Source organism: Monodon monoceros, unplaced genomic scaffold, assembly GCF_005190385.1.
Source record: "Monodon monoceros isolate NGI ecotype Baffin Bay Population unplaced genomic scaffold, NGI_Narwhal_1 Super_Scaffold_2, whole genome shotgun sequence".
In the NCBI taxonomy this organism is placed as follows: domain Eukaryota; kingdom Metazoa; phylum Chordata; class Mammalia; order Artiodactyla; family Monodontidae; genus Monodon; species Monodon monoceros.
The window spans coordinates 37,995,548-38,022,780 of record NW_021703776.1 but is presented as its reverse complement, the minus strand read 5'-3'; the positions used below and the strand labels follow the sequence as shown (position 1 = coordinate 38,022,780).

The 27,233-nt window shown below is 36.1% G+C and overlaps 1 protein-coding gene across 6 annotated transcripts in view; it reads right to left on the bottom strand.

Moving 5' to 3' along the window:
- DGKB (diacylglycerol kinase beta) overlaps nt 1–27,233 on the bottom strand; it is a 703,373-nt gene that overhangs the window by 528,217 nt on the left and 147,923 nt on the right. For 3 of the 6 annotated variants that reach the window (XM_029233663.1, XM_029233664.1, XM_029233667.1), the window contains exons 3-4: nt 23,353–23,373; nt 12,030–12,183 (exon numbers count right to left, since the gene is read on the bottom strand). In XM_029233663.1, coding sequence (XP_029089496.1) covers nt 12,030–12,183; nt 23,353–23,373 — 175 coding nt within the window. The remainder of the gene's footprint in view (nt 1–12,029; nt 12,184–23,352; nt 23,374–27,233) is intronic. The other 3 variants (XM_029233668.1, XM_029233665.1, XM_029233666.1) reach the window with 1 other exon arrangement.

Genomic DNA, 27,233 nt, shown 5'->3' with positions numbered 1-27,233 from the left:
GTAATGTACATACTGAATATGAACATTAATGTATAATTTCAACTTAACACTACTTTTGAACAAGAAACATGTTACTATACTAAAATTATTTTGTCTGACAAAATGAGTTGACTATTTGCCATTTTCTGTTCATGAGAGGTTGTAAACAAAAAGTTGTGTCATGCACTGAACTGTGTCATAGTTTAACATTTAAAAGAATTTAAAGGTTATTTTAAAAAGAAATTATGGGCATGTATGACAACACACAATGAAAAACTAACCAGTTTTTCCTTAAGTGCAATTTCAGCTAAATTTGAGAGGTAAAACATATACTTTTCGCAATGATTTATAGGGTGCATCAGAGAAAGAAAATAAAATGTCAATGAGCTTTTCCACAATTACTTTACAACAAAACAATTATAGAGCTGGACCACTAAATCTTGACGTGTTGCGTTGAAAAAGCTCATAGGTTTGTTTCAGCTCCTAACCCCCTACCCTAGATCAGCCCACTTTCTCTTAAGTGGTGAAAATGTTTCCTTATATTTTCACTTAATATTTTGAGAGCAGGCCCTAGGGCCTCAATCTGTCTTCAGAGAGGTTGTTTTTACACCCTATTCTACCCTTTCAAAATTTTTTTTTCCTGTCCCTAAACTTGGCTGTAGCTCTTTCCTAGTATTCACCTCCCTCTAGGAAAGTTCATTTCCCAGAAGAAAAGTCCTTTTCCTTTTAAGCAGTTTGTGCTAAGGCTTATACAGGACACACACGAGACCATGTAACTGGCAAACAGGACATAGCAAGCCTGGTTTCTTGGCTGCAGCTCCTCAATGAAACGAGATGGTAAATGGAATCTTACACTTCTCTTTAGCAGTAATAGCCTCTGAAGAAGAGGTTCAAAAGTCTACTTCCCTTGGGACTTCCCTGGTGGTGCAGTGGTTAAGAATCCATCTGCCAATGCACGGGACACGGGTTCGAGCCCTGGTCCGGGAAGATCTTACATGCCCCAGAGCAACTAAACCCATGTGCCACGACTACTGAGCCTGTGCTCTAGAGCCTGTGAGCCACAGCTACTGAGCCCACGTGCTGCAAATACTTAAGTCCACGCATCTAGATCCCATGCTCCGCAACAAGCCACCACAATGAGAAGTCCGCGCACTAGAATGAAGCGTAGCCCCCCCTTGCCACAACTAGAGGAAGCCCCCGCACAGCAACGAAGACCCAACACAGCCATAAATAAATAAATAAATAAATAAATAATTTAAAGAAAAGCTCTACTTCCCTTTAACAAAGGCCATTTTAACCCATCCAAGCATCGGTGAAACTCTCTCTTTAGAATTGGAACTGCACATGAAGCTAGGTAAAACACAATGTGTTTTGGTTTTTTTTTTTGCCTCAAGTGGTCAATATTTAGCTCTGAAGATCATGTGACTGACATCCAAATTTGCAGGTTCTCTGACTTGCCCAAGGCTATGCTTCTTTAAATATTTCCCCACAAAAGTGACCCATATATACCTATACACATATAATACATATTACAAGGTACAACAAAGTACAAAATAAAGTGAAAAACAGGCAAAGTAATTAGAGTCTATTAGTTTTATTAGGAATAATTATCTTGTACTTCGATGGCATTTTTCTGTTTTTTATGATGATTATATATATGTATATACACATACATATATAACCATTATTCTCTTCAAAGTTTTAACTACAAAAAGAGTTAGCGTTAATCAAACTGAATATTGCCTACGATTATCACATTCTTCAAGCACACGATTTTCATTGTATTCCAATACAGACACTCCATTTCTTAAAACAATGACCTAAAAAGTTTTATTCTAATAGATACTTTTAATTCTAGTCTCCAGGTTCAATTGTTAGCAAATCAGTTTTGGGTACATGTTCAATTACTGCCTCTGCTCCAGTTTATTTTATTTTCAAACACTTGCATTCCAGATAATGAAAACGGTAGCGTTATCTCCACTGTTTCCCTTCATCTATTAAAATGAAATATTCAAAACTGTTATTATTACTATGAAATAATGATACGAATTAAAATTCTAACCTTTAAGGCAATAAAACACTCTGGCAATTTGGTTTTTCCATTTTTTTATACCGGTTCAATTTGCAGAAATTTAACAGGCTTATGAAGCAATTTGTCACATAGTGTAGTCACATATCACACTTCCAATATTCATATTAAAAGTCATGATGAGTAGCACAGATAACCAAGAATAACAACAGTTACTTCATATTATCACACATTTCATGATTTTTAGACAACTTTCTAACTATGCTTGTCTTAAAATAATATAATTAAAAAAAATTTTTTTATGCTTACACAAACCTGCAGCAAGATGAGACAGCCTGGGTAAACTAGATTGTGATTCCTCATAAAGTGAGGACAGGCAATGGATACAGTCCTTGACAGGAGACTAGGGCCAGCAAAATCCCTCTAAGAACATCATATGGGTTTCATCTTTTTGGCCACTGGCAAAAACCTGAAACAAGCAATTATAAGGAACAGGGCTTGAAGCAGGTCTTTGGGGGTGATGTTCTAGGAGCAGAACAAACTCTGCAAAGGAGCAAGGCTCCTGGCTGTGTGCCAACAACACTGACCCTGCAATTCCATTTGTGAGAGAAAACCATTGTAAAGCAATTACACTCCAATAAAGATGTTAAAAAATAAAATTAAAAAAAAAAAAGGGTGGAAAATCAGAGAGTAAACTACTGATAGTCACATAGCAATCCCAGGAGTTCAGAGTTGAAGACAGGCCATCTAACTCCAAACTTTGAGCTCGTTTCAAAAGCAGTAAAAGGAAGACTTGCTCTATCAGTCCTGTCCAGTAAAATATTCTTCAATGATAGAAACGTTCTATGTACACCTTGTTCAATCTAGTAGTATTAACCACATATGGTTGTTGAACACATGAAATGTGGCTGGCGTTTGACTGAAGAATTGAATTGTTTTAATTGATTGTTAACTAACTTAGATTTCAAAGTTACATTGGGCTGGTGGCAACCATAATGCAGGTGACACACTGTCTACAGGCAGAGAATTGAGAGTTGGGTGAATTACTCTGTTTCGTGACTATACCTAACCATGGGAATTAAGCCACCATATATGAAAAGAAGTCATGCTACCAAAATTTGTATATTTGTCACATTAAAAAGAAATCCCAATAATATTCCTTAAATTTGACTGTATTCTTTCAGGATGTATGACATCTTAGTGGAAAAAAAAAAACTATATTGAATTCGACCTTTATCCTGTGTTTGCAAACTAAAACACAGGAAAATGATCTGTTTAATTAATAATGGTAAAAGTTGGCATTCCTAAGGTACCTAATGCATTACGTTTTTGAGTCCCACAATACCCAGTAAGATACATATACTTCTTATCTCCATTTCGCATTTGAGAAAACAAAGACCAGTTATGCATCCACAATTCAAAAGGCAGCCTGATGTGGGATTTCATGCTTTAAGTATAATTTTGTGGGGCTAGAGAGAGAAAGATAAAGCAGAAAAATCTGTCTCCTGCCTCTCAATAAATGACCTTTTGATTTAAGAGTCTGGTTTTCAAGACTCTTGAGAGTGCATACATTATTTCATAAACCTTTGGAAGGAAATTAGAAATCCTAGCCATGGCTGAGAGCTCTAAATTCATCTTCCATTCAGATCAGTCCTTGGGCCATCCACTTGATACATCCACGAAAATACATATTTACCAAATCTTTACCTGCATTTTCTTATGGGAAATGGATTACGAATGATTTTTCTTAACTGTGTTTTTTAATAGGTATACAACTAACATATCCTTTATAAACATAAACCTAAATAAATATTAAGGTCCTTTAATATTAGTCATGTAAAACCAGGTTCCAGGCATGTAAAACCAGGTTCCAGGCATTGGAGATAAAGTACTGAACAAAGGAGATGAAAACTCCCATTTTCATAGGGTTTTTCTTCTAGCAGATCAAAGCAAATGCTCAATACCATAGCTCATTTTCTAGCTTGCTACTAAGTATTTTTAGAGCATAACACAAATTAAATAATATTATGATTGATTTGAGACTCTGTAAAGTACTAAATATCTTATTGCCCTCATTAGGATCTCAAAAACTGAAAATAAGTATTTGTTAACATATTATGCAAAAATCTTAAGATAACACTATCATTTAATATGTAATTATTAAGATGCAATTCAAAATACAAAACCCCTTTATTTTGGGTCAATAAATTTAATAGCAAAAATGAACGCTTTGAAAACCAAAATTTTACTTAGCATATTCAGACAGAACAATAAAGAAACCTATATAATCAAGTTCAGTATATTCAAACCCATTTAATAATTAAAGAGGAGATTTGGGAGAAACTTTTCTTTTACCGACAGTAATTTTATCATCAATGGGGCCTTGAAGTTACGGAGTTTTCTCTGGTTTCAGGGAAGGATTTTTAGGTCTTTCAGGGTTTCAGGATAAAAAATTTATTGGAGTAAAATAATTTTTAGATTACTACTACTACTAATAATAATGATTAGAAGTCTGAATTTGGTACTATAGAGGCATAAAAAATGTAATGGCTGACATACATAAATGCTTATTGGCCAATGGATAGAAATTCTTGTATCTTTATTTCTAGGGCATTTGTATGTAGGTATATAAGCTGCACAGACTATAATTGTTATTATCAATAAAGCATATCAACAGTGATAAAAGCGCAAATATATTTGAAATGCCCTACTGTGTGCCAAGAATCTCCGCATCTCATAGTTACATAAGACTTGTACTCTGTTCAATTTGTGTTTTATGGAACCTGGCCTGCCCTTGTTTGCATGGTGGAAACTGAAGTAGCTTATTAGACACAAAAGGCCTATAAAGCTACTTTACACTACACACACACACACACACACACAAACATTTTTACTATCCTTAAAACAGTACTGATAAGAGTAATACTTTCTTCTCAGCACAGTTAATGAAGTGTGTCTTCTGGCAAGAACACTCAGTAAGGTCATCTGGCAAAAGAACATTTTCCCAAAGGTTTAAGTACTTCATTTTCATTGCACAATTTTCTGTTCTTAACTTGATTAACTTCCTTATGGACAAAAGGGCATTGTTTCTCCTTTTCTGTCTAAAAAATGCCATTGTGGTATGACTCTCTGGTTGTACAGACAACATGAAAAGAGCTAAATACCATTACTGATATTGTAGCTTCACAGAATTCACTAACCATTGCCACATCAAATGAGCAATGAGAGGGGACCCAAGATAAAGTACCTGAAGTTTTTCAGAGATAGTTTTTATTATTCTCAATCTTAAATATCTTCGGGACTTTTTTTTTTTTTTTTTTTTGCGGTACGCAGGCCTCTCACTGTTGTGGCCTCTCCCGTTGCGGAGCACAAGCTCCGCACGTGCAGGCTCAGCGGCCATGGCTCACGGGCCCAGCCGCTCCGTGGCATTTGGGATCTTCCCGGACCAGGGCACGAACCCGCGTCCCCTGCATCGGCAGGCGGACTCCCAACCACTGTGCCACCAGGGAAGCCCTGGAACTTTTTTATATATCTTTAGCCTCATCTGTCTTCATGATAGCTTCCACACCACTGACAGTGTAATTATTTTCTGGCTTACATCCTTTTCATGGCTCTCCAATTTCTTCTGGATAAAATTCAAAACATAGCATGATGGACAACACTCTCTACTATGGGGTCCTGGCTACCCACCTCACCTCTCCTCCAGTCATGTCATCTGTCCCAGCCCAACTGAGTCAAGGCACAGCCCCGGATCTCTCAGGACTCCCCAGAAGTCTACCTTCCTCAACTCTCTGAAGGCAGTCAGGACTCTAATCCTGCCAGGATTGCTCCCCCAACTCTACCTCCAGGCTGTGCCCAATACTTCCAAGGTCATGACTACTATCTACTCTGGACCCATCAAAAATGACCTTATGACCCTCATCCCAGTTTCAGTCAGTCATGAGAAACCTAGGACTTTCAGTCATCCTCAGCCTTGACCTGCACTTTCTATCTGATTCATTTTCGCCAACAGCATTCATTCCATTTGACGTGCCACAGATTTTTATTTTTAGGAGTCTTTCTCTCACCACTAGAATGAATAGTACCTGGCACATTGTTAAGTGATCAATAAATATTTTTGAATGCATAAATATTGAATGTCTTAAAGTTTGTGCACTGTCCTTTGATGGGACATGATTTTAAGATTTAAACAGAAATTGTATATGTTGCTTTCTCTTCTTGGAACTCCCTTCTAATCCACTCCCTCCCATCCCTCCCACTACCTCTACCTGGATAATTTCAATTTATGGTTAAAATCTCAGTCACATGTTCCTGACACATACAGCACAGCACTTGTTTTATTGTAGTAAAACTGACCACCTATCTGTTTTTTTCCGTGACTCTAAAGCATCCTCAGCTTTCTTGTGGAATTCCTGGCACATAATGTGTTTTTAAAAATGAATGGTTGGATGCATAAATTAAGGAAATAATAAAATGAATAATTAAATGGTACGACTGGTCAATTCACTACATGATCTGATTTAAACGGTGCTAGGAAAATCTTCTCTTTGTGTGCTATGAAACAACTAATAAGAAATAACAAAAACTCTTACACTGACCTATGGTTAATAAAGGATGTTCCTATTATAAAGTCAATGTTTTGGACACTGGGGAGCCCAACAGGAATATATAGTATGAGTGTCTGAACCAGTTAATAAATCACATCACATTCTCTTCTAATTGCCATATTCTTAGAGAAAGTAATTGTTATTAATAACTGCTGTTAATTGCTGTCCTACACAAAAAGAAAAACAATTTAGCTGAAGAGGGTTAATTCCAGGAGTTTCTGTGTGACAACTGTCAAAGGTGGGATTTGGAGAGAGGCAGGGATGTCCCAGCTAATCTACAAGAGGCAGATGGTGGGACTTTAACAAGGGTGACAGGGTTGCTTCCCAGCTACACTCTCTAGGTATCCCATCTTACTGATCACTGCATCCATAGCATGGTACACAGCATGTGCTCTTGAATTAAAATGAAGCATTAGCTGAGACCTGAAGGAGCTGGGTTTTGCTGTGAAATAAGGGCAGAGGGAACATCATGCAGAAAAGCCCAGAGTCCTGAGTAAGCACAGCAGGTTTTAAGTCACAGCAAACAGTTGGATATGAAAAGAATCTGGGTGCATGGGGCAAGGAGACAGAGAATGAGGACGGTAGGCAAGACTCTATAAGCTGCATGGCATTGGCTTAATGCTGTGGAACTCAGATTTTATCATCTTCTTAACTGCACTGCCCAGGCCCTGGAGTCTCTGTAAGGTCACTTCAGGAGGGGGTGTCTCCAGAGGCAGGGGGAAGGCAGAGTGACTAGGACTCCCTGTACTCAGACCTCTCCTGCACCACCCTCAAAGCAAAGTAACTCTGCTTTAATCGGCTTTAAGTATCAAGGATTTATGTTTACTTGGGAAATAAAGGTTTAAAAAACATTCCACAAGGTGATTGTGAAAGTCTGCACTTGGGAACCCATGAATAATTATCATCAGGCTTCTGTGTTAGAAAGAACATTTTCCAGATGGGAGGGCAGGGCCTGGCTGGGAGTCATGCTAATTGATAGTCTAGGACACAAACAATGATGTATCAAACTGACACAGGCAGAATGTTTGAGAAGAAGTTACAACGAGTAATAGCATTTTGTGATTAACTAAACCTAAGTAGTGAGGCAGTGAAGGGTAGGAAGGGTCCAAGATTTTAGGGTAGGGAAATTGATATATACTCAGGTTCCTTTCAACCAGAAAGAAGACAGGAATAGAAGCAGATTTGGGTAGAATATAATTATTTGACTTTCCAATCCACTTAGTTTGACTCCTTATGGAACACTCACTCAGATGAAGGGCTCCATCTGGAATATAGTAATATGTATTCTCTGTGAGCTGAAGAAACCGTTTTGGGTTGTGTGGGAAACAATTGAGCATTTTATTTTAGACAGCACCTGTTTTTTTGTATGATGTGAAAAAAAAATGGCATCTGTTGAGAGTGAGGGGAAAGATATGAATAAACTAAAGGAGGTTTAAAAAGTTTAACCTGATTGATCTAGGAGACAGTATCAAGAATAAATACTTTTCAGAATAGATTTTTTTAAAAGCTGAAGAGGTGTTAAGGCCATGTTAATACTGGGTGTTAGGAATGTGTAGTGACAACAACCTGCATGCAGATTTATGAGATTTCCCCCTGGATATGCTCAGTGTGCAAATAGCAGGGACTGAAATATGGGATCATAATAGTGATCCATGGTTGAGGGTTTGTGAGCCACTTGCGGAAAAAAAAAAGGATTCCAAATAATTAAACATTTCTGTAAAGATAATAGTTCAAGTGATAGATTCTAGGGATGAAGGTAAGATCAGAAATTGGTTGTTGGACTAGCAGAGAGGTTTAGGATTAGGGATTTGGGATTTACAATGAAGCAGAAAAGGTTATAAGAAAGCTGGAAAGATGGTATATTGGGGATATATTTAAAAACTAAAAGACCAACATGGGAACAGCAGAATTAATCATCTTATATTTAAATAGGGGATAAGAGGCACTTCACGGAAACAAAATGTTCCAAAACAATACATAATCCACTACATGAAATGCCAGATGGATCATTAGGTTCAATGAAACACAACTACATACACACTCATAACTTTTATACCTATTTATAATTATTTTTAAATGTTTTATTCTATAAAAACTAAATGTTTTACTTTTACCAAATATGTGATCATTGTTCATTAACAAGAATAACATTTTTTTCCTTTTAAAAAGTTTGTCTTCTTATTGAGAAACCTTTATTGTTCAATTGATATACAGAATCAAGAATGGCTACCATATTCCTGATGGTAATGTGGTAATGAAACATCTGAACTCTCAGAGCAGATAAACAAAGCAGATTATATAGCACCTCTTTATTCAAAATTCATTTGTAATTTTTTTCAACCACAAATACATCTTGCGTAGATAACTTAGATTATTGCAAAGCAAGTTTCTAGGAATAAAAATCTATGTATCTTTCAGTTTCTGAGTCAAGGCTACCCCAGGCCTTGAAAATTTTATTACTGTCCAGGGTTCCTTATTTCCCAGAATAAAAACCACTATCAAAGGTAATTCTGAAAATACACAGGATGAGAAACAGTCCTACAAAGGACACTATGCACCTATGTCTTAAAATGTGGAGGCCACGCTTTGAAAAGCCATCACAGTTTAATTTATTATTGCTGCATGAGGGTTACGCAGCCTATCTTACAATTCCTTTCAAGTAGGTCTATGCAGGATGTGTGATTGTCCCAAAAGAAGTACTATTTGTTATTCCTTATTTTTTTTTCCCATTTTGAAACATGGTTTGATCTCTACTCCTTGTAAATTTGGTATCTTCTACGTAGTACTTACTTTGTGCTATCTGAAGAAAAGAGGGTTTGAGGTTTGAATTTCTTTTTTTTTTTCTTTGCGGTACGCGGGCCTCTCACTGTTGTGGCCTCTCCCGTTGCAGAGCACAGGCTCCGGATGCGCAGGCTCAGCGGCCATGGCTCATGGGCCCAGCCGCTCCGCGGCATGTGGGATCCTCCCAGACCGGGGCACGAACCCGTATCCCCTGCATCGGCAGGCGGACTCTCAACCACTGCGCCACCAGGGAAGCCCTGAATTTCTTATAAAACTACCAAAGTAATTAGATTGTCTCTTTCCTCCAAGTGTGACACAATTAGTCTGAGTCTGTTGACTCAGAGAGACAACATATCAAAAAATGTTCCCCCTTCTTCCTCAAGACAGTATTTGTCTTCTTAAAGAAGACAGTGTTTCCCAAGGACAGTATTGCTTCATGTAAATTTAAATAAGGGACAACTTTGTTATTTCTAAGGAATATGCAATCCATTTATAGCATGAAATGGAGAACACAGAAGTTTTCATTTCTAGATCCAAGTAAAAACCTGTCTCATATAAAAATTTTCGGCCCAGAACACTTGTAAGCTCTGAAACCACACTTTAGGACAAACTAAACGGAACTCATTCACAGAAAACAGCAAGTGTGCGGAGTCCTCTCAGTTCATGGTATAAGGGGAATCATTTCAGGAACGAAAAATATTTGATGGGTAGTTAAAGGTTATAAGCATATGAATTGCTCCATATTTTGAAGGGATCATCTGTTTTAAAAAGCTTGGACCAACATGTGATTGCTCGAGGAAGAATATTTTACTCCATTAACAGAAAGGGAAGCAGCACAACGTAAGGCTTAATAGTGTGGACTCCTCATCAGATTGCCCAAGTTTTGTTTCTGGCTCAGTCACCTATTTCTTAATTATATGTTTTAAGCTTTTTATTTATTAGAGTGCTAATTAGTAAAATTCTCCTCACCTCTTTACCCACACTTCGATATTCTACGTTGTGACGCTAGGACGGGAAGTCTCGACCAGAGGCTCCCACGGGATACTTAATCCCCTCTCAGGGGATCTGTAAGGTCAAAATGCTATCAGTGATGATTCTGAGATATCATTTGCTTTTTTCACTCTCATTCTCTCATGGGTGTACAGTGGACTTTGCAAGGGGCTACCTGACATGATATGGCAAAGCAGCAGCGGATGTGGTTATTCAGCTGTCTTCTATGGAGTTGGATGTTAGTCATTTGCAACAGTGTGAAATAATGTCAATCTTCTCACTCATTTTTTTTTGTTTTTGAAAATAGTCATTTTTCCTAAAGATGTTATTTTTGTCAACATCTGAGGGGACGATCATTGTAATTTCTAGAATGTGTCATCTTTAATATGGTAAATAGAAATAAATATCACCCATATAAACAAGAGCATTTTGGGGTCCTCAATAATTTTCAAGAGCCTAAAAGAGTCCTGAGATCAAAGAGTTTTGGAAACACTGCTGTAGACTATATTTCTCCATTGCCAGATGGAAACCTGTTGGGTTCACAGGGGGCACTAGAGAGACAACAGAAGGGAGGAGGGAGAAGGGACAAGTTCCTGCTGGTCTACCTGCACTTATCTGTTAGATCTCTCCAGCATCTCACCGTCCCAGCATCTGGTGCCAGTAGCAAGGCGCTCTAGTCTTGTGGCAGCTTACTGCCACACCAAGAAGGCGCAGTGAGCTCCCGCAATTCAGTCCTGCACAGACCATGGTGATGCTGTAAGAGGTCTGACTTCCAGGGCTGCACACTCCTCCCTGAGCTCCTGAGCTATTAGAGCCAATCAGGAAGGATCCCCTCCACAGGAGTCTGTCAGTGAGACCTGCCAGGCAACACCCACCCCCCAACTCTGCCTCCCAGGTCCTAGAGGTCCTCCTTCCAAGCTTCTGGGTTTTGAAGACTCCAACCCAGGGGAGGCCTCTGGTTCTACCTCAGTGTGTCTCAGTGCTCATCTTCACTTTTTCAACTCTCCGACACTGTTTAACCAGTTTCCTATTGCACATTTTCTAAAGTAATATAGTGAGATTTCTATTTTCCTGACTGTGTGGAGAGTGATACAATTAGTGACAGGTAGTAATGCATTAGGCATCTCTAAAAAGCTACACCTAATGAGAGAACCAACCATCTCTATGGTGACAAACTGAATTAAGTATCTAAGAGAAAAATCTAAACTCTGTTCTGAGTTTACAAATCTAAAAATGTGAAAGTATACTGGTAATTTGAACAAATGATATTAAATACTATGTTTTTACATAACTGCCTTGTGACTACATATATTTTTATATATATATATATATATACACACACACACACACACACATATATATATTCCAGTCATTTAAAAGAGCACTTTCCTATATCTGATGGAAGTATCTCTTAAAATTATTACCTAAACATAGACTTCTAAGACATTGAAATGACAAGTGATGAATAATGACAAAATATATTTTCTCTAATGTTTAGTTGCACAGTCTTAGTATGAAAGGATAAATCCTGCAATAAAGGTAATTTTTAAACAAATCATCTCAGCTTACAGAGAACTTATAATGATTTTTCCCTTTGAGGTTTTTGCATTACACACATTTTTAAAGTAAATAATTAAACTTACCACCTGAGAGGAGAGCAGGCTTACTTTTTACCATTGGACTAGAATGAGGAAACTTGTTGCTAAATGACATGAAAAGGTGTGTTGTGAAATCATCAGGAAGCTCGGCTTCCAGGAATGTCTTCATAAATAGCTTGAAACCTTCAAAATCTATTGTCTGGAAAAAAAATTTAAACATATATTTTAAGACTCAGCCAATGTTAAGATTCTGTGCTATGCTCAAAATCATTAGTAGGAGACACGACCTCAAACATTCTTAAATCCAAGTCTACAAAAGGAAGGTAACTATTTGAGAAGTAAATCGGGCAGTCAGTCCTAGGTTGACACTGGTGAGTAGATTTGTATGTCTTACCTGCAATAATGGAGCAGGAAAACCAGGAGCTTTTCACTCAGACATCTCTATTTCCACAGTATCTATGTGGCCTTAACATTTTTACTCTTTGAAACTTAATTTCCTCCTCTGTAAATTGAGTATAATATTCCCAATCCCGTAAAGTTGTTATGATGATTAAATCAGACAATTATGTGAAGATGCCAATGCAGAGTCATGAACACAGCATGAATACTCAGAAAGAAAGGTATTTCTCTCATCTCCCTTGTCTGAACATTGTTTTCGACAATTGGAGAAAGTGGTTGACATGAAAGTTTCACCCTAACACCAAGACGAGTGGATATAAAATTCTAAAGTGAAATTCTAAATCTTCCTATGCAGATTTTCAAAGAAATCTACTTCACGATCCATGCTCACTCTTACTCATTGCAGCACTATCAAAGCGTCGACATTTACATGCAAAGAACCATTGCTACTTTGGGAATCTCCATGTCCACTTGGGGAAATGGTGATGGGAGCCACTTCTATCCTCAAGTTAATGAGAGGATTTCACAGGAGCTACTAGGAGAGCTTGCTTTCTCCAAGTAAATGAGGACAGTGGGCCAGGATCTGACTCCTGCCTGGGAAACTGAGGACAAGGCTACAGGTACTCGGGACAAAGACAAGAAAATGGTATTGTACTGGGCTTGGCCAACCCTCCTTGTGACTGCAGGGACAATAATGCATAAATGTTGCCTAGGAAATAGCTGTAGACCGCATGGAAGAGAAGTCCCCTGGAGCTGTGCTGGATACTATCCAGTAGGCCATTTGAAGGGACTAGGAAACCTACAGAGAAGAAACTGAGATAAAGCCACATCTGTCCAGATCAAGAGACTGCAAGGGCTATAGGCCTCATAGGAAGCCCTTGAGGGGCACTTTTTTTATTACCCAGTTTAACGTAACTGACATGAAACTAAAAATAAGGAAAAAATAAAACTTGGCAGATTAATGCTCCTAAATTTTTACAGAATCCTGGCAGAGGAGAATAAAATTAATTCCATAAACTGATATTTTGGATACAAAAAGTCTATTTTTCCTATGTAAAAATATTGGGATAAGGTGGTAGAGAACAACCAATTTTATTATTGTACTGTTCTGAATAAACCTAAAAGGGAATCAGACATACAGGGGTATCATTAGGAGAAAGGAAATTTTTGCAGATTAGATCGCATGCCCTTTAAGTATATGTACTGTGTATGCTTTTGTACCTAACATAACCTCAAGCTAATACAAAACCAAACCAAAAACGTCACTTTATTTATTAATGGTTCCAAGACTCTGTCTACAACTTAATCTGACATTTTTGGTTAAACTTAACTTAGTCTTGTTTTGCTTATTAATTCTCAGAAGGGCACTTCAGGTGTTTATATTGGTGGCGGTAAAAAGACTTCATTTCCTTCCATATTTAATGAATCAGCTCCACCACAGAATATTGTAAATTCTACTAGTGGATTGAACCACAAAACTAAAAACTGTGAATAATATGAATATATAAAGAATAGCATCAATTAGCAGAAGTACTTTCAAAAAGCAAATTGCCACAATGAATGAAGCCAAGGTTTCAAAATACACAAATGAGGCCAGAAGCCAGACTAGTATATCCAAATAAGTTGCCTTGAGCTGCGCACCTATTCTTACTAATAGGATTCCTCAGGATGGCGTATCAAAAGAGAAGTAATCCACACTCAGCTGGATGAGTGACCAACACTTGTCAATAATCTTCAACATGTGAGAAAGTCTATGGGGAACGCAGGACTTAATGCTATATGCAAAGTTATAGGAAATTTATATGGTAAACATTCACAAGCATTGTGATTAAAATCAAAGTTACTTATAGTTGCTTTTCTTCCTGTACCCTTTTGTAGTCAGCACTGTGTTTGGAAACATAACAGATGACAGAGCATGGCTTTGAAGTCAGACTACCTAGATCAACTCTCAGATCCAACACTTTCCAACTGTGTGACAGTGGGCAATTTATTAAGTTCTCTGTGCCTCAAATTCTTCATCTATAATACCAACCTCTTGATTTGTTAGGAAGAATTCCAAATGGTATTTGACGAATGGGCCTTAAAACCATATTAACTTAAATGTTTCCATTTGCATTTAACAAATCATTACATGGTTCATTGTTTTTTTGGTGGGTGTTTTTTAAAATTGTCGTTGTTTACTTGTTTTTCACTTTTTTTTGTTTCGTTTTTTGAGAAACCAGGTAATAAAATGTGAACAAAGACTATAATTGCTGAAATTTTTTTCTCTGAATCTTCCTTTACAATAAGATTATATTTTAAAACAATTATTTCAAGCCAAGGGTTTGATGTGGGAGCAGGAAAACAACAACAACTAACCAAACAACCAACAAAAACAAAAACAAGGACTCCAGAATAAAACGATTTTGTTTCATATTCCAATACCTCCACTCACCACCTGAGTGATTTGGGGCAAGAAACATATTTTCTCTTTTTAAGGAAAAATCTGCCACATCCCAAGTGTGATAACCCACATAGGACCTCCTTGAAATTGGTGCTTGTGATTTCATGATGAAAACCAGAAAAATAGACAACCAAAAGGAAGAAGTGAACTTAATGCATGACATCCCTCTTAATAAGGAATACATTTCTCCTTGGTCCTTCTTTTTTCAGATCTCAGGAAAACTTTCAGAATTTTCTCCAGTGTTGTAGCTCTCCCTTGCTCAGCAATCAAAAAATAGCTTAGTTTTATTATCTGACATCACTACACCTTAATTTCCTCCATATAAGATCAACTGTTCAGCATTGCTGCCTAAACGTAATAATAAATTGACGTAAAGCACTTAACGCACCCTTGGACACATAGGATGTAAAAGAAATAAAATAGTAAAAGAAAAAAAGGAATAAGTAAAAAGAAGCACTTGTTTGAGGTTAGATGGGTTTTTTCATTATCTTAATTTGCCCACCTCTTTATTGGTCCAAGAAACTAGAATTTCATTGCATTTTTCCAAATCTAACCCTCTGCTTTTGGGGTCTTAGATATTTTGCTGTAATTTTTCTGCGTCAGGCAACATTGGCAAATTACTGCCTTCAGAAAGCAAGCCTTTAAAAATAGATTATCTTACTTTAAAAAAAAATAAAAACTTATCATAGACATAAGAATAGAATAAAGATTTCCCTAGTTCTTAAATGATTTCCATGAGATGATGTCATCCTATTCATGACTGAAGTTTTACTGATGATATCAACTTTTTCCTCCAACTTCTTTACATTATTGGTGGCAGCAAACTTCCTTTCTCTTACATTTCCTGTCATTACACACAGCTTAAAATGCTGCAAACCCCAAACTTCTTCAGAGCCAAAAGGCAGCTGCTTCAGTGTTTCAGATTCACTGAGGAATTAATCTTCAATGCCTTTCCTGGTTAACCCATTTTTTTCTTATTAGCAAAAGATTTTCCAATCTTTTCTAGAATTCTATGCTGTCCAAAGTACCAAACATTTCTGTAAGTGGATAATGTCCTCAATCTATACATTTTCCTTATCTCATGATTTAGCAGAATATCTTGAAATTTAAGTATCTTATTTTCTACTGCTATCATCTAGCAGCATTAGCATTGGTTTTTGAAGACTGTGACCTTTAAATAGAATGAGATCATTTATATGCACAGCAATCGAAACACTAATGAAAAAAGTAGGGGTCAGGCAATTGAATGAGTGTTCAAAAATCGAACTGGCTGTAAGCTCAAAGACAGATACATCAAATGATGTTTAAAATTTTGAAAACTGCTTTTTCATTTTTTTTTCCTGAAGGAACAGGCACAGACTATTTAGGGAGATAACACAGAGAATCTGTAAAGAATACAAACTTGGGAAGCTGCTCAGATGTTGTTGCCAAGTTGGCACAAACCCAAAAACACATTTCTATATGCCTTTCATTACTATATCTGACCATCTGGTTTCTTGGTGTTTAAATCCCTGCTAATACTAAAGAAATAACTCTAGTATTCATCCAAGTAGATTCAAAGTGAATGAAAATAAATGTCGTCATTCTATCATTACTTTATTTTGGCAGTCTTGGGATGAAGATTTTCTCATATTCAGCAAATGTTCATCATGCATACATCCACTTTGTACTGGGCTCTGTTCTCAGTGGTGTGGTAAAAATGTTACTGATATATGCAAAACTCCTTCCACCAGGAGGCTTATCTTCTAATGAAGGGAATAAGAAAAAATCCAAAATAAACAGGATAAAAGTACAGTGTCTGAAGGTATTAAATGTTGCCTAAAAAAATAAAGAAGGAAAGGTTTATATATGGGGGAGGGGTGCTTACAGTTTTAAATCTGAGGACTAGGAAATGAGAATTGGTTCTTTGAATAAAGATTTAAATGAGATGAGGGAGAGAGCTTCGTACATATTTGGAGAAAGAACATTCCAGATCAAACAGGTGGTGCGAATATCCTGAGGTATTAAGATGGTCCTGTTGTAGAAGATTTGCTGTAGGAGCTAGTGAGGAAAAGCAGGGGTCCCGAGCAGGACTGAGGGAGGACTAGAGAGATAGGATCTTTGGTGGTGTGTGGATGGGGGCTGATCCTGTAACATGTACTAGAAAGTCAATAAAGCATTATGGTTTTAAGGTAGAGAGGAACAGTTACTGGAGGGATTGCAGCAGGAGATCACATGGTCTAACACATTTTAACAGGATCATATGACCATAATAGGATCATAAGACTCTTTTATATAATAGGATCATTTTATATAATAGGATCTTACAACTTTTATATCACACAGAAGATTGTCCAATTTTCACACTTTCTAACAAACTTGTATACACAGCTGATTAATAAGTGATCTCTAAAAGAAAAAAGGAATCATTGAACTATTATAGATTAAGGTACTAGCTAAAACCATTCACAAAGAAATGACTTTAATTCATTTACCAGCAAGTATGGACTGAGTACCTGCTATGTGTACAATACTGTTGGCTACTGGGCAAAAGAACTCTGATCAAATGAGGTAGGCGGTAACTTAAATTAGAGGCATTCTTTCACCATTTCCATTTCAATTCTGCTGTCTAATTTATATCATTAACTAATTATATTAAATTGAACATTGATGTAAAGGTCACTGAACCAAAGTATATAAATTAATATGTAGCATGGCTAACTTCCTGAGATTTCAAATACATATTTTTTTATATTAAAATACTTTCAGAAGAAAACTGTGCACTTTAAATGTCTCATTGTTTATGCTTATTTTGTATTGCAATTTATTGTTCATTACTTCAAATTTCAGAGAGCTCCTTGATAGTCTCCTAAAACTGCCATGGAGAAACTTCTGTTAAAAGATAAAGAGTGAAAGTGAAAGTGTGAATTTCACATTGGATTTTTAAAGCTTAGTTTTGGCAAATGAAATTATTTTTACTACCTCAGAGGTGCATAATTTATTAGTTGTACTTGTCTTTACCTAAAACTAACATTTATTAAGTCTCAGTAAAGAGAAAATTAGAAGCATGTTTTTCAGTAAGACGATAAATGGCAAGAATAACAAACAATGCTACTCCAAGTTATTTTAGTAATTATGAAATACAAATAATGGATTAGAAGAATTTTAAGCAGATTATTTTTATCGTGATTTTCAGTATATCTTGTGATCAAGAGTCTGTATCCAACTACATTTTGTACTTAGCAGGAATCCGTCCTACTTTCACAGAGTAGGACGTTGTCTTGCCTATGTTTCAGTGCTGTCACTAGAACTGCTGTGAGCTGTTACTGAGGCACACACCATATGCTCTAAAAGTTATTTCTCCTCGAAAACTAAATAAAGAGTTTGGGAACAACTATGCATATATAATTTTCATTAACAATGTCAGTTTTTAATGACTGCTTACTTGCATCTTTATTTTGAAAGAAAATTTCCAAAGGGAGCTCTCTTAATGAAGGTATGTGTGCAGGCAGAATTGCAAGTATCTCTTCTTCCCTGCTAGACTATAAGATCCAACACAACACTGCATCACATGGTGCCTAAAATAGTGTCTTTTACATTGTAAGTCCTCCTTATATATTTGAAGTATGGACACTGGAATAGCAAAAAAAGAAGAAAAAAAATAGCACAATTTCACTCAATTACCTCTTGGTAGGAAATCTAGCAACAAAGAAAACTGATTCAGGTAGGATGGTAAGAATTTGTGAAATAGAAAAAGCTTCTGAGCAGGAATATACTGTTTCACTTAATAAATCTCAAATGAGATTACTTTAAAGTATAATAGCATATGGTTATATATTTAATATTGTAGATTAAAATAAAATCAATAAAACTAATGATAACAAAATAACCAAAAATTTGGAATGGTTTCAAATATATACTATCCTATAAATTCTATTCTTTCTAATCCATCAAGGCCCAAATATACCAGGGTTATTATTGGGAGAAAAATCAAGATGGGAAGGTGTAGAAGGCAGACTAGGAAATACTCAGCCAGCATGTGAGAGTGAGGGATTGACATTTTACAACTGGGTAAAGACTTAAGAATTCAGCGCTTAAGAATTCCCTGAGTTGAAGCATTTTGTCAGCAATTTGAAAATATATTTAATAGTTTGACACTTTTTGATAGCAAAGATCATCTTAACCATTTGTATTTCTCCCACAGGTCCAGATACAATATCCAGTATATAACATACATGCAATAAATGCATTTGGGACGCAACCCAATTATTTTTGTTCCAAGTGCTTTTCTCACTTTCTGTATATTTATCTCTCACCAGTGCATGCTTTTATGCCAAACTCTTTCTTAAAGCCTCCAATATCTCCTTTTAATCTTCATAGTTAGTGATACACTCTATTATCCATAAGTGGAAAAATAAAATTAGGTGTTTGCTTAATATGTTTGTTGCATATAATGGAAACTCTCTAAATGTTATTGTGTTCCAGGAACTGCACTAAGTATTAATATGTTATGTGTATGCTATACTTCAATCCTCATGATAACCCCTTAAGTAAATGCTACTGCCACTCCTATTTTATAGACAGAAATCTGGGGCTCAGAAAAGTCAAGCAAATTGCCCAAAGCCAAAAGCTCCTAGTTAGTGCCAAGGACCTAAATATTTCTGACTTCAAAGGCTACTATGTTATAGTTAATCAAAGTATAATTCTATAGACAGATTTTGATTTTTCAATATTCATACCTAGTACAACTGGTTTATCACCGTCAAATGTATCGACTAGTGTATCAATAAACTAGCCATTAGAGAAAAAAGGGAAATAAAATAAAGTATAAAAATAAAAAGTAATGGCATAACTACCTCTACTCAGTTCCACAATCTTGAAAACTGAGTTGACTGTAACTCTTTTTGACATACTAAGTGTAACCTATTACTTTTTTTTTTAACCTATTACTTTTGACCATATATCTGCAATGTGTTCTAACTCTGCCCCCAGCCTCTATTACAATCCCAATTGCCCGCCCAGCTTTCATCATTTGATTGGACTGCTTCAATAACTCATACCTGGTCTTCTCTTTAACTTAAGCCTGTTGTTCACATTGGCTTTAGAAGTATTTTCCTACATGGAAAATTTAACTCGTTGATCTTAGGAATATCATTCATGATTTCCTTTACCTATTAAAAAAACCCTTAAAATCCTTAGACACTCTAGGCTTTTCTACACAAATCTCTAGATTTATTTTCCCCTAATATCCTTAAATGTACTTCTGCTCAAAAAAAACATTCCTGTTGATGAAAACACACAAACAGAAACAACATACAAACCTTAAGATAAGTTTTAGTTGTAGCAAGCACCTAAAGAGTTTGCTCTACTTGTCCCTGAACAAGTGAAAAAGATCACCTGAAGATCCCAGCGTCACTTCTTCTCTAACCTGATTTTTAAGTCATATAAATTATTTAATAAATGTTATGAAAAAAATGAAAGAGCAACCTACACAGAATGTTTAAATACTGCATATCAAAGTTAGCTGTTATGATTAAACTCAGGAGAGTTACTAGTTTATTTTTCAAATTATTTAACCTTGTTTTTAAAACTCATCTGTAGAGAAAGCAATTGGAAGCAATTAGTATAACTGTATTTTATATACCCTAAATATTTACCTATTGTTAAATTTCTGTATATTTATTACAGAACACTAAGGGAGAAATGGATCAACTGTGACATATCAACTGTAACAGATATCACCTAGCCACATGAAGCAGTCAAATCATTAATCCAAGCTTTCAATTTAGGATAGATGTAGCAGATGGTCCGTTCTCAAATTCTAGATGTTTTCAGAGATATAAAATAGTTTGTTTTTTTTGTAAATGTTGAGATTTGATCCTCAGTGCAATTAAAAGAAACCTGCAAGAAGTTATTCAACTTGATTTGTTTAATTATGACATAACTAATTAATCTCACAAGTATCCATGCAAATATTTTCTCAAATTGTTGGATGTGGTTCCATTCTATGCAAGAGCAATTCTCTGAGTATCAAGGCATAAAAACTGAAGCAACATGGCGAAATAAAAGTTACTATGTATTTAACAATAAGTAATACACAGTCAAAATTGGGTTAATAACAATTGTAGTAGGCATTTTATTCTTCAATTTGCTGGTACGTTTTCAAAACTGTGTTCTGGTTGTAGCTTTGATAAGAGGAGGAAGATGACTGAAATTGTGCTGATAGTAATAGGGAAGAGAAGCAGAAATACTGGTTAACATGTTACATCCATTCCTTGCTAACTAATTGTCCTGGCATTTATGCAGTTGTGAGAGGTGGAGCAAATACAACAGACACCATAACTATTGCCAGGACAGCACTCTGGATTGCAATCAGGCCTGACAGGGGAAGCAAATCCCATGTCATGTCCTCCACTCATACCTCACGGTAGAAGGAAATTAATTTAGCATTGGGAAAGACATCAGAGTGACAGCATTACATTTACTACTTTATAGATGAGGAAAGTGAGGCTCTGAGAAAATCAAGGTTACAGGATTGGTTGGGGTGTGTCTCAGATATTCTCCCTTTCACCTTTCATAAATTTTCCAGAACTTTCATATGAAATCGTGTTGCTCCTTACAGCGTGATTCACAGCCACTGCCTCAAAACATCAATGGAACACCTGGCAGACAGAGACTTAAGTATTTTGCATATACTTTAGAATTTAACCCTTTTAACAACTCAGTAGAGACAATACTGTCTTCATTTTATAGGTGAACAAACTCAGGCTAGGAGAGATGAAGTAACTTGTCCAAGACCTGCTCATATGTGGCAGATATGGATTTGAGTTCAGTTCAGTTGGAAACCTAAGACCCCTAAGACCATGTTTGCTCTGTTATACTTTCCAGGTGCTTTCTTTAATGGTAAAGGTTGAATTTGGTTCTGGAAGTACAATTATACCTTACAATACAAGGGTGTTTATATCATTGCTAATAATTATAATAGTGTCAATATCCTTGTTAAAGACATTTAAAATATACATTAGGCAGCAGCACTACAAAATGTAGGTTCTGAAATCCCAGGTTTCTTATTAAGGGGTTGAAGCAACTCACTTGTCTGAATAACACAAACCCAGTACAGAGTACTGAGTACAAAGATAGAGTACGCCCAGGGAGCTATGAAAATTTAACTCAGCCTTAGGCCAAGAATCATCTAATGACAGGAAATGTAAAAAGAAAACCCTACACTCACAGAACACTGATAAACAAAGAACACACATAGAGTAATAAGTACGCATGCCCTCATTCTTTTTCCTTTTGGCTACCCTCAGCTTTCCACATTCTTTCTACTCTGCAACTGAAATTGCTTCCCTACTAAACAACTGCATATGGAACAAAGGCTGAGCCAGGAAAAGGAAGGAAGAAGCTCATTCTACTGACCCCAAGAAAAGACGCTCATTTGTCACCAGTTTTCAAGCAGCCTGGAGCAGGGATGAAGGTTGCGTAGAATAGTGTTTGTTGAGTAAGGTGTTCAACAAATGCCCTTTAAAAACTAGGGCCTGCTTAATAAAAGCAACTGTTTACTCTGAGGAGTTGCCTCCTAACAACATAAAGCTCATGTAGACAGTCTTTGGGGGAGCTAGTACATTTCCACAGAGGTCAGGGATGAGATCAGGGAAAGGCCATCCTGTGAAAGGGGCTGGTAAAAATCATCACCGTCAATGAGTTGCCATTTCAGTTGTGCTTCATCCTAGGAGACTGTAGTATGTAGGACCAGTGTCTAAGTCAGTCAAGATCATTCTGATGTAATCTACTGGGACATGTTGGGGATGAAACTGCAGTGCTTGTTGTCATTGAAACAACAGGGAAACTTGTGAATAAGAAGCAACTAGTACATAGCCAGTATTGTCCAAGGGAGACAATGTTATGGTTTTAGACAGCTCATGCATTTTAGTAAGATATATTCCCAGCAGGATATAAACATCTCCATTTAGAGAACTCAAAAGTGTTGTAATTCTAGGGATCCAACAGAACTATGGACCTAAAACTTCCTTGACAAAATGGACTTTACTAGGAGAGACTGGTTGAAACAACAGATGGATTGCTCTTTTTCCCAGGAGGGCTAAAATCAAGAGCTTTTCACTCATATTTTCTTCACAGATTCTAACAGCACTGTAGGCCAATTAAAAAGTCCTTATCCATCTCATTTAAAAGCAATTATTAAATCTCCCACTGTAAAATAATAAGTTAAGACTTGCATTAAATAGATCATTTTACCAGAGCCTGATTCTATTTTGGTGAAATTAGAAAATTAAGTTCAAGAGTCTACAAAACTGAAGCCGGCACTCTGGACCCTTTTTGATTCTACTGAGGTATCAGCTCCTCCATTTGAGTCTTTAATTTAAACAAAAACCAGTCACTTATAACTTTATAAGTATTACAGTTAATATTGTATATTATACGAATCTTATTGGTACAGAAGTATAGCTCAGTGATACGGATAAGAAATTCATAGCTCACATCAGAATAAAGAAAGGACAGATTTTAATAGAAAAGAAAATGTCTTACTTGTTTAAGAATGTCTTGTTTCTGCGCATGCAAGGAAAGAAAGAATACATGTGTTAAGGTAAGATAATTTATACTTATCATCTCATATTGCTGATAATTTAACTAAAAAGTCAAGTTTACAGATTGATTTTAAAGCATACCCTAGATCCATGGGTCTAAAAATGTGGTTCGAAAATAGCAGCTTCAGCATCAGCTGGGAAACTGATAAAAACAGAAAATTCTGAGCCCCATTCCAGAAACTAAGGTGAGGAGGCAATAACCTCTGTTTTAAGAAGACCCCCCAGGTGATTCTGATGCCAGCTAAAATTTGAGAATCACTGAATCAATCAATCTTAGAATGTAATAAGCAAACAGTTCTAATTGACATGAGATAAATATAATGAATAACACATACAGTATAATTAAAACCTTCCAGAGAAGAATGTGAAAATATAACAGTATATATATATAGATAAATTTGATTATACTTATTCCCCACTCCTATTTCCTTCTATTAGAATAACATACCCAGCCTCTCTCCACCCCTTTAAAGACAAATATCTTTCTATACATAAGCCACTGCTTAATTTCTTCCCATCTATTTAGATGTCAATGAAATAATTTGGTGTGGAATTTGGAATCCATTGAAAAAATATTTATATATGCAATGCCAAACTGATTCTTTCTCATAGTATAAAATTCGATGACTCTCCTGAATCAGTTACATCTGAGATGTTCTGAGTGTGTTTTACTATGAACCTTCTCACAAGGACTGGATGGCCACTACAATCTACCTGTAATCATACTCTTTATATTGTCCACATAAGATTAGGTGGAAACTAATAGGCATCTCTTACCTTGTTGGGCATGAGTCGGTAATAATTATGTGCAATGGAACAATGCTATGCTCATTACAGAAGCAATGTAATGCTTGCAATGACATGCAATGTCATTCAGTGCATGTGAAATACCTTTTCCTTCCCCTTATCCTTCTCATCTCCTCAGGTCTTCCCTCTCATTCTAATGGCCTAGCCAATTAAGTGAAGAGGAAATGTCTTAGACTGGGATCCCAGACAACCAGATTTTAACTACAGTTACTGTCACAAACCTAGATGGTTAATCTTGGGAAAGTCATTTTACTTTTTTTTTTTTTTTTTTGCTGTACGCGGGCCTCTCACTGCTGTGGCCCCTGCCGTCGTGGAGCACAGGATCCGGACATGCAGGCTCAGCGGCCATGGCTCATGGGCCCAGCCGCTCCACGGCATGTGGGATCTTCCCGGACCGTGGCATGAACCCGTGTCCTCTGAATCGGCAGGCGGACTCTCAACCACTGCGCCACCAGGGAAGCCCCATTTTACTTTTCTTAAGATGAGTTTCTTTACTTAAAAACTTTATAATCATATTTGTTTGGTTATCTCAACACCTTTCTCAAGTTCTTATTCTTAAAGAATCTTTAAAGCCATTGTTTAAATTTATATTTTATGAGTCTGTCATTTATTTCCTCATAGGAATTAAAAATAAATGAGTCATCCATATATTACACAATATTTCTCCTCTATTCAAATAGACTTAAACAGGTCACATTTTCATTGGATTAAGCTTTTATACACAGAGCTTTTATAATTCAGTAGTTCAACTGAATCATAAGAAAAATAATGCATCTACTATTTAAGCAGCTTTACTTTGTAAAGGGGAGAAGCAATTTTAAAAGATATTTAGGTTGTTTTCTCTTTGTAAATACATTTTATATGGATGATACAAGCCACCTCCATTTTAGAAAACAAAGTATTACTCATTTACTCCAAAGCAAGACTAGATTAATCACTTTTCTTGTACAACTGAACATCAATTAGGTAGTCACTCATCTATGCCTACTTTGGGCTCAACTTGACCAGTCAATACAGAGTGGTAACTGCACATGTGAGTTGACAGTATGAATTATTTCCTACTATTAAAGTAACCTTTCATAAACTTGATGAAGGCATGTACTGAACAGAATCTCTAGGCCTTAAAGATTTATTTCTAAAACTGAATATTCCTAAATATTTCCTATTAGCTTTTGTAAAATACATACTAGTGTTTAAAAGACTCATAAAAACTTTAAATTTTTCTCCTGACGGGAAAATACCTATCAGCTTTAAAATTTGAGAGTGATTTCACTCTTAAATTAGAAATACTTTTAGGTCCTAATGAGATCTAACTTTTTTGTCTTTCAACTGTCATTATTTTAATAATGCACTTCAAGAGCAGACCTGTGCACTTATGGAGAGGTATTACATTATTGAAAAGGCTGACATCATATGTGTGTCTAACAATGAATCTAGTAATTACCTCAATAAATCCAGTACATAGTGACTGATAATCCCCATGAAACATATAATATCAGTAAGACTAAGTCTTGAGAGTCCTTTAAATAAGAAATAATTGAAGCAAACAAGATCACATTCCAACTGAATTTATAGCCGACAGCTATCTTTAGGGGGAAAAAACTGTTTTTCTCTCTGTATGTAGATTAGATAACATGCATGTTTTCAACTATGATTGGGAAATGTATATATTAATGAATTTTTGGGGTCTTACAGCAATTCAGTAAAGCTGTCATCTTTACCTTTCCAACCCTGCTTTCTTGGTCTTTGAGATTTTCAGTTCTACCAATTTATCTGCCAACATTCTTTCTCTCACTCTAAAGCATCTAGGAAAATGAAATGTGAGGAAAATGTAGGCCAGATGCCTGCTTTTTTCCCTCATGATATAGGCAAATGGGAGTAGCTTTAAATTGTCCATTTTCTGCATCATTTGTAGGCACTAAACATTAACTTTATTTTTAAAAAAGAAAATAAATCTTAGGTTAAAGAGCTTTAAAAAGTATAATTATGTATCAGAATGTAGACAGAATAAAAATATGGAAGGAAAAATAGTAAATATTGGAGTAAGAATAGTAAGTACTGGAAATACTAAAAGGAAATTATAAAACAATATGAACATTTTGAGGTCAGAATTTAGAGATTCGGTTTTGACTAAAATATTAGTTCTATGAATCCCAGAGAAGTTAAATATTAAGGATAGCCAAGAACTGTGCTTTTGTAAACATTCAAAACCACAATGGTAACGAAAACAAAAAACAGATCACATTTTAATCAGCAAACAAATCTATCTAATGAATGGCTAGACAATATATCCAGGCAAAAGAGTCTTCTACAAAGGGCAGTTTCTTTTAGCTCCCATACAACCCAACTGTCACTTGGTGAAGCTGCAAAAGAACTTACAGCAATGATGATCAAACATTTAATATGTAACATTTCTCAGCTAACCTTGTCTTAAAGACAAGGTTATTAACAAATAATTAGGGAGGGAAAGACATTCATTCAAGCAAGGTGCTTCAAAGCAATTGACAGGGCATCAAGTTTTTACAGGGAGAGATTCATAAGCTTATTGGTAACAGGCTAAAACAAGATACGGAGAAAAAAATTCCTCTCTTTGTAGCCAAGCCTGCTCTTTAAAGTAAGAGACCACTTAAAGCCATCACAGAATCTTTCTTCAGTCAAGGGAATACTGCCTGCCCCATGCCAATGTTCATTTGGGGTTAACATCTGTATGTCAGAGAGTGAGAGTCAGACACACTTTCTCTCCCGTTCTATCTAGAACTGTTTTCTGACTTTTAGGAAAAGAGCCTAGCATGTATTATAAATAATCTATACACTTCCAAGCACACAATATAGAAATGTTCTTTTCATTAGCAAAATGCTTTGGGGTGAAAAAAGTAGTACACCATTTAATGTATCTTCCAGAATAGCATTTCATTATGAATTTCATTTTGTATACAAATATCTATTTCCAAGGATTCTTTATTAAGAAATCCCTCCCCCAAACATCTATATGAAACTTAAATAAAGAAAAAAGGT